The sequence below is a fragment of the Xyrauchen texanus genome, chromosome 17, assembly GCF_025860055.1.
Source record: "Xyrauchen texanus isolate HMW12.3.18 chromosome 17, RBS_HiC_50CHRs, whole genome shotgun sequence".
Classification (NCBI taxonomy): domain Eukaryota; kingdom Metazoa; phylum Chordata; class Actinopteri; order Cypriniformes; family Catostomidae; genus Xyrauchen; species Xyrauchen texanus.
The window spans coordinates 39,232,613-39,245,288 of record NC_068292.1 but is presented as its reverse complement, the minus strand read 5'-3'; the positions used below and the strand labels follow the sequence as shown (position 1 = coordinate 39,245,288).

Below are 12,676 nucleotides of genomic sequence, written 5' to 3'. Positions count from 1 at the left end.
AACAAATTGCAGTTTATCGCAAAATATTCATATATATAATCAAATATTTAATTAGTTTGAGATACCTACTTGACCTTACTGATGGACTTGACACAGCAACACACGAACACACCTTTGGGATGTACAAGGCGACCATGCACTTGCAATCTATTGGCCAAGCAGTCCTTCTGCATTTGTGTACTTGCATAGTGTCTTTCTGGCATTTGCCACTTACAATTTGAAAACCTTTAATTTGTTGGCCAGCAAAGCCCTGCATTTCTTCTACAAAGCTTACAGTAGAGCTGTACAGACTAGGGAACCTTTGAAGGAGCTGTTGTTTTTCGTTGATGCTTGGTTGTCTCGCTGTTTGCCTTGTACCATGTGGAATCTTTTTTTTTATTATTGCTTTGCTCTTCGCTGCAGTTTTTCCAGCAATAACTCACTTTTGTTCTTTGGCTTGATATCTGAATCTGTATGTCTGCATCTTTGACTCCTCAGCACGGCAGTCTCTGACCAGACCCAAGTCGTTTGTTTCCACCAGACTTCTGTCTCTGGAGGAGGCACAAGCTCGCACCCAAGCTCCACTTCTCCTGCAGGGATCTCCGCATGTGTTAAAGGGACAGTTTCACACTGTGCTGGACCTGCCTCCAGACAAGTGGGTTCCTTTGATAAGGCCAATGACTTTACTTTTAATATGAAAACTGATGATTTACTCACCTTAATGTTATTTCAAACCTGTACGCTGCTATTCTTTCTTCAGAACAAGAGAATTGTTGAATTTTTTACACATCTCTATGTCATGCAACAGTCCAAAAAGGATTGAAATGCCAGAAGTTGTTTAAATGATTTCTGAAGCCATACAATATCTTTGTGTGAGGAATAGATGGAAATTTAGGTTGTTATGCTCTGAAAAGCTTCCCCTCTGCTAAGTCTCATTCTCCATCCCATTTAAGCTGATATACCATGCAAGAACCAGTAGCATTTTGGGGTCTGATATTTAAACCTACATATACTGTACATCATCATGCCAATTTTAAAATTGAACGTTTAAATTTCAGAGCTTCTTCGGAGGGAAACATTTATCTGTTCCTCATACAAAGCTGTTTGAATACAGCATATAGCATAAATCGTCATATGGATTTCTTAAGTTATAATGTTGTTTAAAGATGTGGTCACCATGAGCTGCCTTTGTATGGAGTGTTGTGTAAAGATTCTTGAAAAGTTCTAAGTTTGCATTCCATTGAAAATTTGACATGGAATAACATGAGGCTGCATAAATAATAATGAAATAAATTATTTTTGGGATGAATTTTATTTATTTTCTTGTTTTATAAAATTCTATTATAAAATATTAATCAATCTATTCGTATATCTTGTCATTTCCCTTTAGGAGGAAAAGAGGAATGAAGGTCCGGAAATCAGCAGTAGGGAGCTGGAAGACATTCTTTGCCATCGGGAAACCTGCAGCAGCGGGTCAGCGTGAAACCACCAGGATTAACTCTCTGTTCCACCCCTCTACCTCTCATGCAGGTACAGTGTTGTGAAAAAGTATTTGCCCCATCCTGATTTCTTCTGTTTTTGTGTTTATCTTATACTAAATTGTTTCAAAAATTCAAACAAAATCTATAAAACAAAGGCAATCTGAGTAAACACAAAATACAGTTTTTAAATGATAATATTATTTTTATATTATAAGATCTAAAACATAGTATGAAAAACACACAAAAATAGAACAAATCAGGAAGGGGGCAAATACTTTTTCAAATCATTGTATATGATGCATTTCACATATATCTGGGAAGAGCTCCACCCTAAACACATCGATGTCTCTGTCAATGAGGAAAAATCTCCCTCAGTTTATCTGTTGCATACTGCATGTGTTTTAGGTTGCAGGGTGGACGTTGTGACACTCAGGTCAGCAAAGAGTGAGGAGTCCCTGTCATCTCAGCACAGTGGAGCAGGTATAAATTACATTGTGAAATGCTTGTTTGGTAATACCGTTCATTAAAAAGTCACTAACATTTAGTGTTTTTGTAGTCGGAGCAGGGAGTTTGTAATGCTACCGTCAGGGAATGCTAGAATTTAAAAAAGGTATATGCTATATGCACAGTAAGTCACTTCAGATAAAACAATTTGCCAAATGTGTAAATGTAAAATAATATGAAATGAAAAATGTACAGTCATTCGGTCATTATCACTAAATAAACCCAGACAGATTATCAGGACCCCATGCAGTTAATGCATTCATTAATTTTACAATAATGACCATCTGTTACCAAATAAATAAATGGACATAAAATATTGAATAGTATTCAAAATATTTTACCATAGAGTTAGGGATTGAGACTTTGGGTAGGCTAATTTGACTTGGCGCAGTAAACGACCATCCAGAACACCCTAGTGACTTCATAGCAATGCACTTAAAACACCTTAAATCCAAAGTGTACTTTGGTCAGACATGAACGTTACATTTTATGTGATGCAAATTTTAGTCATCAGCAGAGTGCTCCAGCAGTGACCACATGCAGCCTGATTTTGACAGGCAAGCAACACTCACTGAAACAAAAATTATGTGCGATATGTTTCAGGTCAGGGGAAGACGCAGCAGTTCCGAAGACCTCGCTCTATCAGTGATAGTCTCTCTATGGCTGCCTCCATCGACACTCAGCTCCTTCCCCAGTGTTCACCATCTAGAATCCACCCCAGCCGCTCTTACGACAGCCTGCTGCCTGGAGAAACCTGTTGTGCTGATGAGGAAGATGATGAGCGTGAAGATGAAGAGGGTGTGTACATGCTGCCTGATTTCTCCCAGGAACCATCTGCATCATGGATGGCAGAAGATGTCATTGACTTTAGCCCCACCTTCCTGGAAGATGGGCCAATAGGATTGGGGAACACGGGCGTGACTACTAGCAGCCCGGAGTCCGCTCCTTCAGCCGCACCCCCTCCATACCGTTGTCTGAGTCATCAAGGACACGCCCACTCCGGGAGCCAGCGTCCAATCACAGAGGATCCCGACTCGGTGCTGAACCAATCAGAGGCCACGGCCCGACGTAGTTTGATCCTGGCCGCAGCGGCTCCGCCTCAGCAAGTGTTCTGTCAACATAAGCCGTCTGTGGTCATTAATCCTCCCGCAACCTCTGCCCTGCATGGCGAGTCAAATGTAAACCCATCCCACAGCCAGACGCCAGCTTCAGTGATCTCTGCACCCCCTTCCCATCCCCCTCAAGAGAGGCGTTCCTTTACACGTAAAGTGGTACATGCTCTTTCTGCTAAAGCTCCAAAATCCTCACCTCTGGACATCTCTGACCCCATTGCCATCAGCCTGCCTGCAAAGGTGAATTTGAGTATATAAAAAAGTTTATTGATTTTGATGGTATCTTTAAAGGTAAAGTGTGTCATTTTTGGATCTTAAAATACTTTCTCCTTTACTTTGAATAGAAGTAAACCATTCGGATTGACTCCCTGAATAATTTAAACGCGGTTTATCTGTGGTGCTTTTAAAACATTGCACTGCATTGGTGCGAAATTTGTATGGTAAACTAAATCCATTTGTGGTCATGGATTGGTTTAGGAAAAATATTTTAAATAGGTGCAGCACATAGATCATGACTTGTTTATGTGAATCTGTTTTACGTGTACTTTTAAGGTTCTAGAAATGATTGGTGGGCGAGCAGGTGAATTGCAGCTTGGACCCCCAAGCAGTGGACCTCCCCAGCCACCCCAGATGATATCCATGCTCTTGAGGTCATGTGACTTTCAGCTCACAGAGAGCTGCCAGCAAGAGCTCAGCTGTAAGTTGGGCCCCAGCATCAAGATCAAGGGCCCCAGTGAGTCCACTCCCTTATGTTTTAATGCAGTGGTAACCCAAACTATCAAGGGAACTTCCACTCAAAAATAAATATTATTTTATTCACCCTCTCGTTGTTCCAAACCTGTATGTTTTTTTTATTTTCCTTCCGTGTAGCACAAAAGGAGATGCAAAATATTAGCCTCAGTCCCCAATGGCTTTTATTGTGTTGAAAAAAGTTTTAAGTGATTGGTGACAGGCTAACATTCTGCCTGATTTCCTTTTGTGTTCCATGGAAGAAAGAAGGTCATACATGTTTGGAACAACAAGAGGGTGAGTAAATGACAGATTTTCAACTATGTATCCGTTTAATGTCCAAAGACAACTATAAGTATGCAATTATAGGGTTGATTTCCTGAAGAGTGTAAGCAATGGGTGCCAATTAAGCAGACCTAGCTTTGAAATGTAAACACTGATCAGCCACAACATTAAAACCACCTGCCTAATATTGTGTAGGTCCCCATCGTGCTGCAAAAACATCGCCAACCCGCTTCTTAGAATAGCATTCTGAGATGCTATTCTTCTCACCACAATTGTACTGAGTGGTTATCTGAGATACCGTAGACTATCAATTCGAACCAGTCTGGCCATTCTTTGTTGACCTCTCCCATCAAGAATCTCCCCATCTTTCCATCCGCAGAACTGCCCCACACTGGATGTTTTTGGCACCATTCTGACTAAATTCTAGACACTGTTGTGTGTGAAAATCCCAGGAGATCAGCACAAAAATACTCAAACCAGCCCATCTGGCACCAACAAACATGCCATTGTCCAAATCATCGATATCAATTTTTTTCCTCATTCTGATGGTTGATGTGAACATTAACTAAAATTCCTGACCTGTATCTGCATGATTTTATGCACTGCACTGCTCCCACACGTTTGACTGATTAGATATCGCATGGATGATTGTTGGTGCCAGATGGGCTTGTTTGAGTATTTTTGAGTATTTTTCCTGGGATTTTCATGCACAACTGTCTCTAGAATTTAATCCGACTGGTGCCAAAAACAAAAAAACATCCAGTGAGCGGCATTTCTGCGGATGTAAATGCCTTGATTATGAGAGAGGTCAACAGAGAATGGCCAGACTGGTCGGAACTGATAGTCTACGGTAACTTAGATAACCGCTCTTACAATTGTGGTGAGAAGAATATCATCTCAGAATGCTGTTTTGGTGGCACGAGGGGGACCTCCACAATATTAGGCAGGTGGTTTTAATGTTGTGGCTGATCAGTGTATATATAGTGATTTTATTTGTCTTGAACAATTTTGTTACTTTCCAGCATATGCTATATTCTAATTTCTGAAGCGTACACTAAATCCAGGCTTTCTCAATTGTACCCATATACTGAAAAGGCAAACTCCAACCCTGAATGACGTGTGTCATAAAGTACATTTATTATGAGAGAAACTTTATGCCATTCCAAATATTTCCTTGTGGAAAGTCCAATCCCTAGTTTGGGATCTGCTATTCTATTGACACAGAAAGTATTTTGTTTAATGTGAAGACTTCCAAAAATCCTTACTCTCAAACCATTGTTTTCAGGTATCTTGGGTCCCATTGGTGTTCTCTTACCTTCACAGCAACCCCCTCCTCCTCCTCCCAAAAACCCTGCACGCCTTATGGCTTTAGCCCTGGCCGAAAGTGCTAACAAGGCGCTGCGGCAAGGTGCCTCTCCCTCTTACCGCCCCCGCCACAGTGGAACCCCCACTGACACAGACGTTCGCTTCCAGAGGTCCCTTTATACTGATGCAGGAGATCTGTTGTCCTCTGATCCTAATCAGATCTACTCCAAAGACAACCCCCTTTCTGTGTGGAGGAATGAGGGTGATGATGATAGAAGAACTGCAACTGAAAAGCCTGCAGAAATATCTGGGTTGGAGGCAAGGTCACCAACTGGCCAGGACATTGGGACTCTCTCTTCTGACAGCTCGGTCTCTAATTCTGTGACATCCAATTCTGAGTTATCAGCTGCCAGTTCCTCTGAGGACAATGAGCGAACCCCAGGCCCCATCTATAAGAATGCGGAGACAATTTCTCCACGTCAAGCACAGCCCTCAAAATCTAGCCCAGCCTCCTCTAGCGATGGCCAGTCTCAGAGAAAACCTCCAGCGTATGGGTGTCAGTTTTCATCTCCACAGCTTCAGCAGCAGAAATCCAGCACCCAGGCCAAGCCTGCAACACAGCCACACTCTAAGCACCTGCACTCCAAGTCAGAGAACTCTCCGCTGGCCCAGGTACGAGCCTTCCAACCCACTCGCCCTAAAGTGCCACCCAAGCCCCCTGATCTTGTTCCCTTGAAGGCTCCGCTCTCACAGACCAACCGTCATGATTACATGCGTCGCTCCCTGGATGCCAACCACATTCAACGATTAGTAGGTCCTCCTCAAGGGAACACACCACTTTCTAGAGCTTTCTCTGAGCGAATCAGCAGCACCTCTGACATGTTATCTCACTACCATGCAGCCAGAATGGCCAGTCAAGCCACACAGGCTGGACACCTTCCCCAACAGCAACAACAGGCCCAGTCTGTTCAAATCAGACCTGTTGTCCCCTCCTCTAAAGATCCAACCAAGATGGAGAACCTCTATTATGAAATTGGAGCTCCAGAGCACCCGCAAGTGCCACCCAGCTATGCACGTCACAGCTATTATAATATGAAGTTGGATCTGGAAGGCAACCTTCGTTTCTCTGACCCATCCAATCAAAGGCCTGTGTCTAGGGGTCAACCTCCTCCCTACAATGCCCAAGGACCTGGGGGTGTTAGGGCTCTGCAGCTGTGGTCATCTGAGGCCACACGAGTTTGGGCCGCAGCACATTCTCACTCTTTCTCTTTTACCCATTCTCATTCTCACCATTGCTCTGAGGACGGATTGTCAGGTCAGCCTCACCACCTACGTCCACACAGACAGACATCGTCGTCTGTCAGGCTTTCCCGTAGCGAAGTGTATCCCATCCCTTCAACTGCTGGTGTGGGCTCCTCAGTAGGCATGTTGCCCCTGTCCGTGCACCAGCGTAGCTTGCATCATTCCCAATGTTTGCCTTCTGTGGACCACACAGCCTCTCAGCTTCATCCCTACTTTGAAAATGGGAAGGTGTGTTATAGGCACTTTGAGGCTTCCAGGCTGGATGATTTGCCACCGAATGCTGTATTGAAGCCAAATGAAGCACAGCCGTCTCGGGCTTTCCCAGAACAAGGCCTCACGAAAGATCAGCCTGAGCCTATCTATGTAAACTACCCTTTCGTGAGCCCACCAGCAGCTGGGGTTAATCCAAAGGCCTGGGCAACCACAGACCTTGATGTAGATGATCACCAGGCAACTGAGACACTAGCACCACCTTCAGAGCCACCACATGATGACAAGCTGAAGCAATCGGAGCAAGAAAGTCCCACAATTGACTTTGACAGTCCTGCCCAGAATGATGCGTTGTCGAATTCCAAAGCGGTCAATATAGCAGTGTCCACCTGCTCAGCCATGCACTTCCGCAGTCACTCAGATCCGCAAAAGACCAGCTCAGAGCCTTCCCGTGTCCTGACAGGGAAGGAAATTGCCTCCTTGCTAATCGAAAAGCTTGCCGAGGATGAAAGGGAGGGTCCTTTGGTTCCGGCCTCTTCCACTTTATTCTCTTCTCCGCATATCAAGCACCCCCCCAATCCCTACCCCAGTCAGCAGCAACAACCACCTGCTTACAATGTCTACATCCCAGGACCATCTCGAGGGCACTTTGAGGGTCAGATGCCACAAAGCGAGGGATCAGGAGCTTTCCAACGTCAGGACCCCTTGAGGAGATCTTCCGGAGGTCAGTATAGACAAGCTTTTGATGTCATGCCATCTGGTGATCAAGTCCTTAAATTTTACAGAAACCAAGACTTCATCCTAGATGATCAGGAAGAAAGCACAACCCCTAACCCTTATCCCTCAAAACCATACTATCAGGAACCCCTGTACCCAAACTGGGGCACTCAGGCCCTCCCAGAAGCTACCCACACATGCACTCCACCTACAGTGGCCTTCTCAAACTTAGTGCTTGGATCAACAAGAGGAAACAAGCCCCAGACAGTGGCCACACTGTATAACCAGTACCCATACCAGTCAGGGCCACTGCTTCCTCATTATCCCAACACAACCCAAGAAGATGTTGTTCTGGATCCTTCTCTCCGACCTCCAGGGTTGCAGAACCAGAGTGGCCTGAACCAACAGGAAAGCCTACCTGAACCCAACTGGACTATCCGAACTGAAGGCCAGACTCGTAGTTACTGCTAAAGAGCACAACTGCTACAAAAGCCCTGTGTCTTTAAAGGGACTTAAAGGAATAGTTCTACCAAAAATTAAAATTCTGCCATCATTTACTCATCTTCCAAAAGCAGAAGTCATAATTCATTTGAATAGTGTAGAAAAAATATGAATGGTAACTGAAGATAACATTGCAGCCTAACTACTCTTTAGTGTTCCAACGTAAGAAAAGAAAGTCATATAGGTTCAGAATAATATGAGAGGGTGAGTACATGATGACAGAATTTTCATTTTTGTGAGAACTATCCCATTTAAATTGCATGACATTGACTCAGGAGGGGAGATGGGATGTGCAGAAACAAAGTTAAGTTGGGGACGTCTTCACTTGCATTTATGATTTACAAAGACCCCACTGCTCTCCTCCGATTAGAGTGTATATTTGAGATAAAAGGTGTACGAAAAAGGCATAAAGCTTAAAAGGATCAAAGAAGTGAACCATAAAGTGGCTTAAATAAGAAATCATTCCACAACACACTGTGCTGTCCAGCAGAGGGAGTCAGAGAGGTGCAAAGCTGCTGTTCCTCTGACAGGAAGTTTCTCAGTGCCAAATCTTTTGTATTTTTTTATTTAAGGTTATTTTTGACAATTTTTGACAATGGTACAGTGGCACAAAATTAATATGTTTTACGTAATCCTCAAAGTACAATAAAGAACCTCAAGAGATGCTGGTTGTTTTTAGAAACTCAAGCTGTAATTGTTTTTTTCTTCTATTTTGCTTTTGGCAACAATGTGATATAGTTTCATTTTGTATTGCTTTTTTAAAAATTCTAAGTTATTGTAAGTTTTCATTTAAACAAGATCTTGTAAAATAGTTTTATTTGCATTTTTCAAATTTGTTTCAGAAAATGTGAAGGTTAGTGATTTTATAATTTTTTTTTTTTAAGTCTGCATGTGTAAATCTGTATGAGTATCTTAAGTTAAGCACATAATAAGAAGCGATGTTGCGCCTTGTTTTCAAGGTTTAATTGTCTCGCTAATTTTCTGGAGGGTGTACGATTGAGTGTGCATATTACAGTGAGGTACTGTATTCTGCTCATTCTCAAGTGTCAGATGATGTGTTTAATATTGATGTTCTTACCTAAAGCAAGTATTTCTACTTGGCTATGTCCTCCTGAGTCACTCCCGATTCTCCATGGCTTCTGTGATTAGCAATATCTAATGACTGGTATCATCCACCGTAAAACACTGAAAATTCCTTCAATGCCCACAACACTCTTTTTGCAAGACTTTATAAAGTTAAAGCTGATTTATCAGACTACACTTTATGGACTCTGTACTGTTCCATTTTTTGGGTTTGTACCATACGTAGTGCAGAGAAAAGGTCAGTAAAATCCTTTAAAGAATTACCAGAGGTGGGCTCTCTAAATGTTTGGTTAGTGATTAGTGCCTTTCATTAAATAATCAATCTCTTGTATAGTCAAACTTAATCTTTCCTTTGTTCTGAAAGCAAATGTTGAAGAGCTTCAATACTATGTGTCACAGCAAGATGCAAACCTTGTCCTGACCTGTACAAAAAAAGTCCTGTCTCTACCATGGTACAGTAATGGTATTAGATAGCTAATACCATTGCACTTTGATATAAACCATGGTACAGGATGAGTACGTTATTCATGTACCATGGTATATAGATGGTACTCCAAGTTACTTCAAAGAATACCATGGTGCTGGTCCAAAAAAACTATGGTATTACCATGGTACATGCTACATGGTAATACCATGGTATTTTTAGTACTATTTGTAAGTGGGGCCCAGTTGCCCTATTAAGACAACATTATATTTCCAAAGCTACATATTAGTACTGTAAGTATTGAGAATACACAGTCTAAATATCAAAATTGTGTGTAAGAGAGAGAGAGACAGTGTGTGATTGCATGTCTGATATCTCTGTTGTTTTAATACATATCTATGCAGTGTTTAACAAATGAAATACATTCCTAAAACCTTAAAACGGTAAATATTAATGCTACCTATGTATATCAGCAGACCTGTGTATGTTTAAGTGAGAGAGGTCATGCATGTGGCTTTGATGTACATGAAATTCATGTCCAACGATATCCCCTGATGCCTTCAGCACTTTGCATAAGGCATTTCATCCTATTTTGTAATATTTTCCAATTTGTGAATTAAAAACTTGGGCACTGTCAGTGACTGAACTAGTTTGGTGATTTATTTTTGAACACAATATTTTTGTACAAGGGTCAGAAGATGTTGCTTGATGATGACTTTTATAAGTACTTGAAAATGACAGAAAATCTCTGCAATTAAAAAAAAAAAAAGTTTTGGAACTTCCAATATACAACTGGATCTAATTTATCCTTGTAAACCTTGCTAACTAGCAATGTGATGGAACCTGCATGACTAAATAACATTCCAATTGAGGAACCTGTCGAACTTGACCTAAAGATGGATGCTTTGGTTGTCCCAAGACTCCGTGTTTGTATTTGTTTCAATCTGCTATTAAGGGTTCTTTGTAGTTTGAGATCTTAAAAAGCAATGTTAAACCTTTATGCAGAAACAACACAAGTGTAGACAGTGGCATAGAAGATTTTGAGAATTCAGTGATTTTAATTTATTCTATAATATTTAGCTGAATGGTGCACTTGGTAATTCTGATCCAATACAATTTTTGTCAAATTCTGCAAATATCCCCTCACAGTCTGCTAGTTGTCCATCTAAAAATCTAGTTTTTGTACACAGCCCTGGCTCTGTAAATGGGACTAAAACAAAGTGGATTGGAGCGATTCACACAACATTACTCCAGCCGATCAACAAGGTGTGGTTCTTGTGTGTGCACAGGATGGGGGGTGGGGGCAGAGCAAGAGGGGAATTCATTAGAAGAGCGAAGGCAAATCTGGCTCATGTGAACTTACAAAACTCCAAGGAGGACAAATGGCTGAAAAACAAGAAAGAGAAAAAGGTCAGACTAATATAAATTTAAAAGGATTATAAGTCTAGGGCTAGGAGCCACGTCTACATTGGCAAGGTTTTTCAGTGGAGAGACCTCCGAGAGGTAAAACGATTGAAGACAGATTCAGAAGATGCTCTTTTTCTTCTCAATAGGTGGGTAACATAAATTTTGCTATGTTTCACAGAACCTATATATGCTGTTATTGTGATGCTAGATTTAGAAGCAAGAGAGTTGTGAGTGTCTGGAGCTGGTGGGGGCGGGGGCGGAGCTTCCAAAGGAGCACTGAAGGGAGAGGTGTGTTTGTTTTGGCAGTCGAGTTTGAATATCAACAGTGTTTCACAGGAATTTAAATGAACATAATCCAGATGAATTTTAATGCAATTAGAGAGATTTTTTTTCAGCATTATAATTAAATGTATGTACACTACCATTTATAAGTGATGGTGCTGAATCATAAATTTACTGAATTTATATTTCTCATGAAACCTGTTGATCTAATGTCTTATATTCATAAAAATTCATTTTGTTGACAAATTATTCCAAGGTATGCATTTCTTAACGGAGCAACATTTTTTTCTTTATTTTTTACGTAATGGGTTAATCTGGAGAAAAATAAAAAAGCAGCCATAATGTGCAAAAGCTACAATAGAAGATTTGATTGATACCAAAAAAATTGGGTCACTTAATAATTGTCATACTTTGTATTATGTTGACAGTTTTACCGGATTTACATTTTTTTTTTTTTTTTTACATGGTGAAAGTTGTAAAAAAAGAATATATAAATATATATATGAGAGAGAGAGAAAATAAGTTGGTGTGTCAGACTATTGACTGGTATTGTATAAGGAAAAGTGTATATTTTAGGTGCTGTCTGGTCTTCAGTTAAGCTTTTCACCATTTTTAAGCAGATAGTTTTGCAGTTCCATTTAAATAGTAACATGATTTGACAAATTCAATTTGTAAGTCTTTTTTTCCCCACACAGTCTCTTCATTAATATGAGGTCATAACATTGCATGTATGATAACTATGTTTTAGATCAATTATAGCATGACCATCACTGCTTAACATGTCATGTCATCTATTCATGCATTTATGGTGTCTTCATCATTTGTTCTGTTATCACAGAGCTGGAGCGAAAGCAGCTGTGTGGCTTGCAGACAGACATACATTTATTCCAGCTGCATGTAGTAGATCATGGCAGCATGAAAAACTGCAGGAAAGATGTGCAGCATAAGAATGAATATTCATTAGGTGCAATAGAATGTGTTGTTGGGGAGTTGTACTGCCTAGGAAACATTTGATGACCTCACTCACCACAAACATGAGAACGGCAAATCCATACATGCAGCTCACGGCCCAGGTGTAACGACTTAAAACAGATTCAATATGCTGAAAGCGACCCTAAAGAATCAAAACAGAAACATTTCCTTCAATGATATTCCAACATTATTAAATAAGATGGGGTGATCTAATTGTAAAAAATAAATAAATAATAGAAACGGTTAAATGTAATCATTTGAGCAGATTCAAAGTGCTTTAAAAAACAGAATCTGCACATCTAGTCTAAAATTAAATAAAAATTGCTAATTCAAAACATGACACTTTGAATGTCAAGCCAAACTTCTGTCTGAAGTTAGAGTCA

At 40.9% G+C, this 12,676-nt stretch overlaps 1 protein-coding gene across 10 annotated transcripts in view; it reads left to right on the top strand.

Annotated features, from left to right (window-relative positions):
* LOC127657466 (rho GTPase-activating protein 32-like) overlaps positions 1-10,268 on the top strand; it is a 68,681-nt gene extending 58,413 nt beyond the window's left edge. For 9 of the 10 annotated variants that reach the window (XM_052146233.1, XM_052146230.1, XM_052146236.1 and 6 more), the window contains 6 exons: positions 478-634; positions 1,370-1,509; positions 1,866-1,940; positions 2,568-3,316; positions 3,629-3,809; positions 5,376-10,268. In XM_052146233.1, the coding sequence (XP_052002193.1) occupies positions 478-634; positions 1,370-1,509; positions 1,866-1,940; positions 2,568-3,316; positions 3,629-3,809; positions 5,376-8,095 (4,022 nt within the window). In that variant the 3' untranslated portion in view covers positions 8,096-10,268. The remainder of the gene's footprint in view (positions 1-477; positions 635-1,369; positions 1,510-1,865; positions 1,941-2,567; positions 3,317-3,628; positions 3,810-5,375) is intronic. The other variant, XM_052146231.1, reaches the window with a different exon arrangement.
* The last annotated feature ends 2,408 nt before the right edge of the window (positions 10,269-12,676 follow it).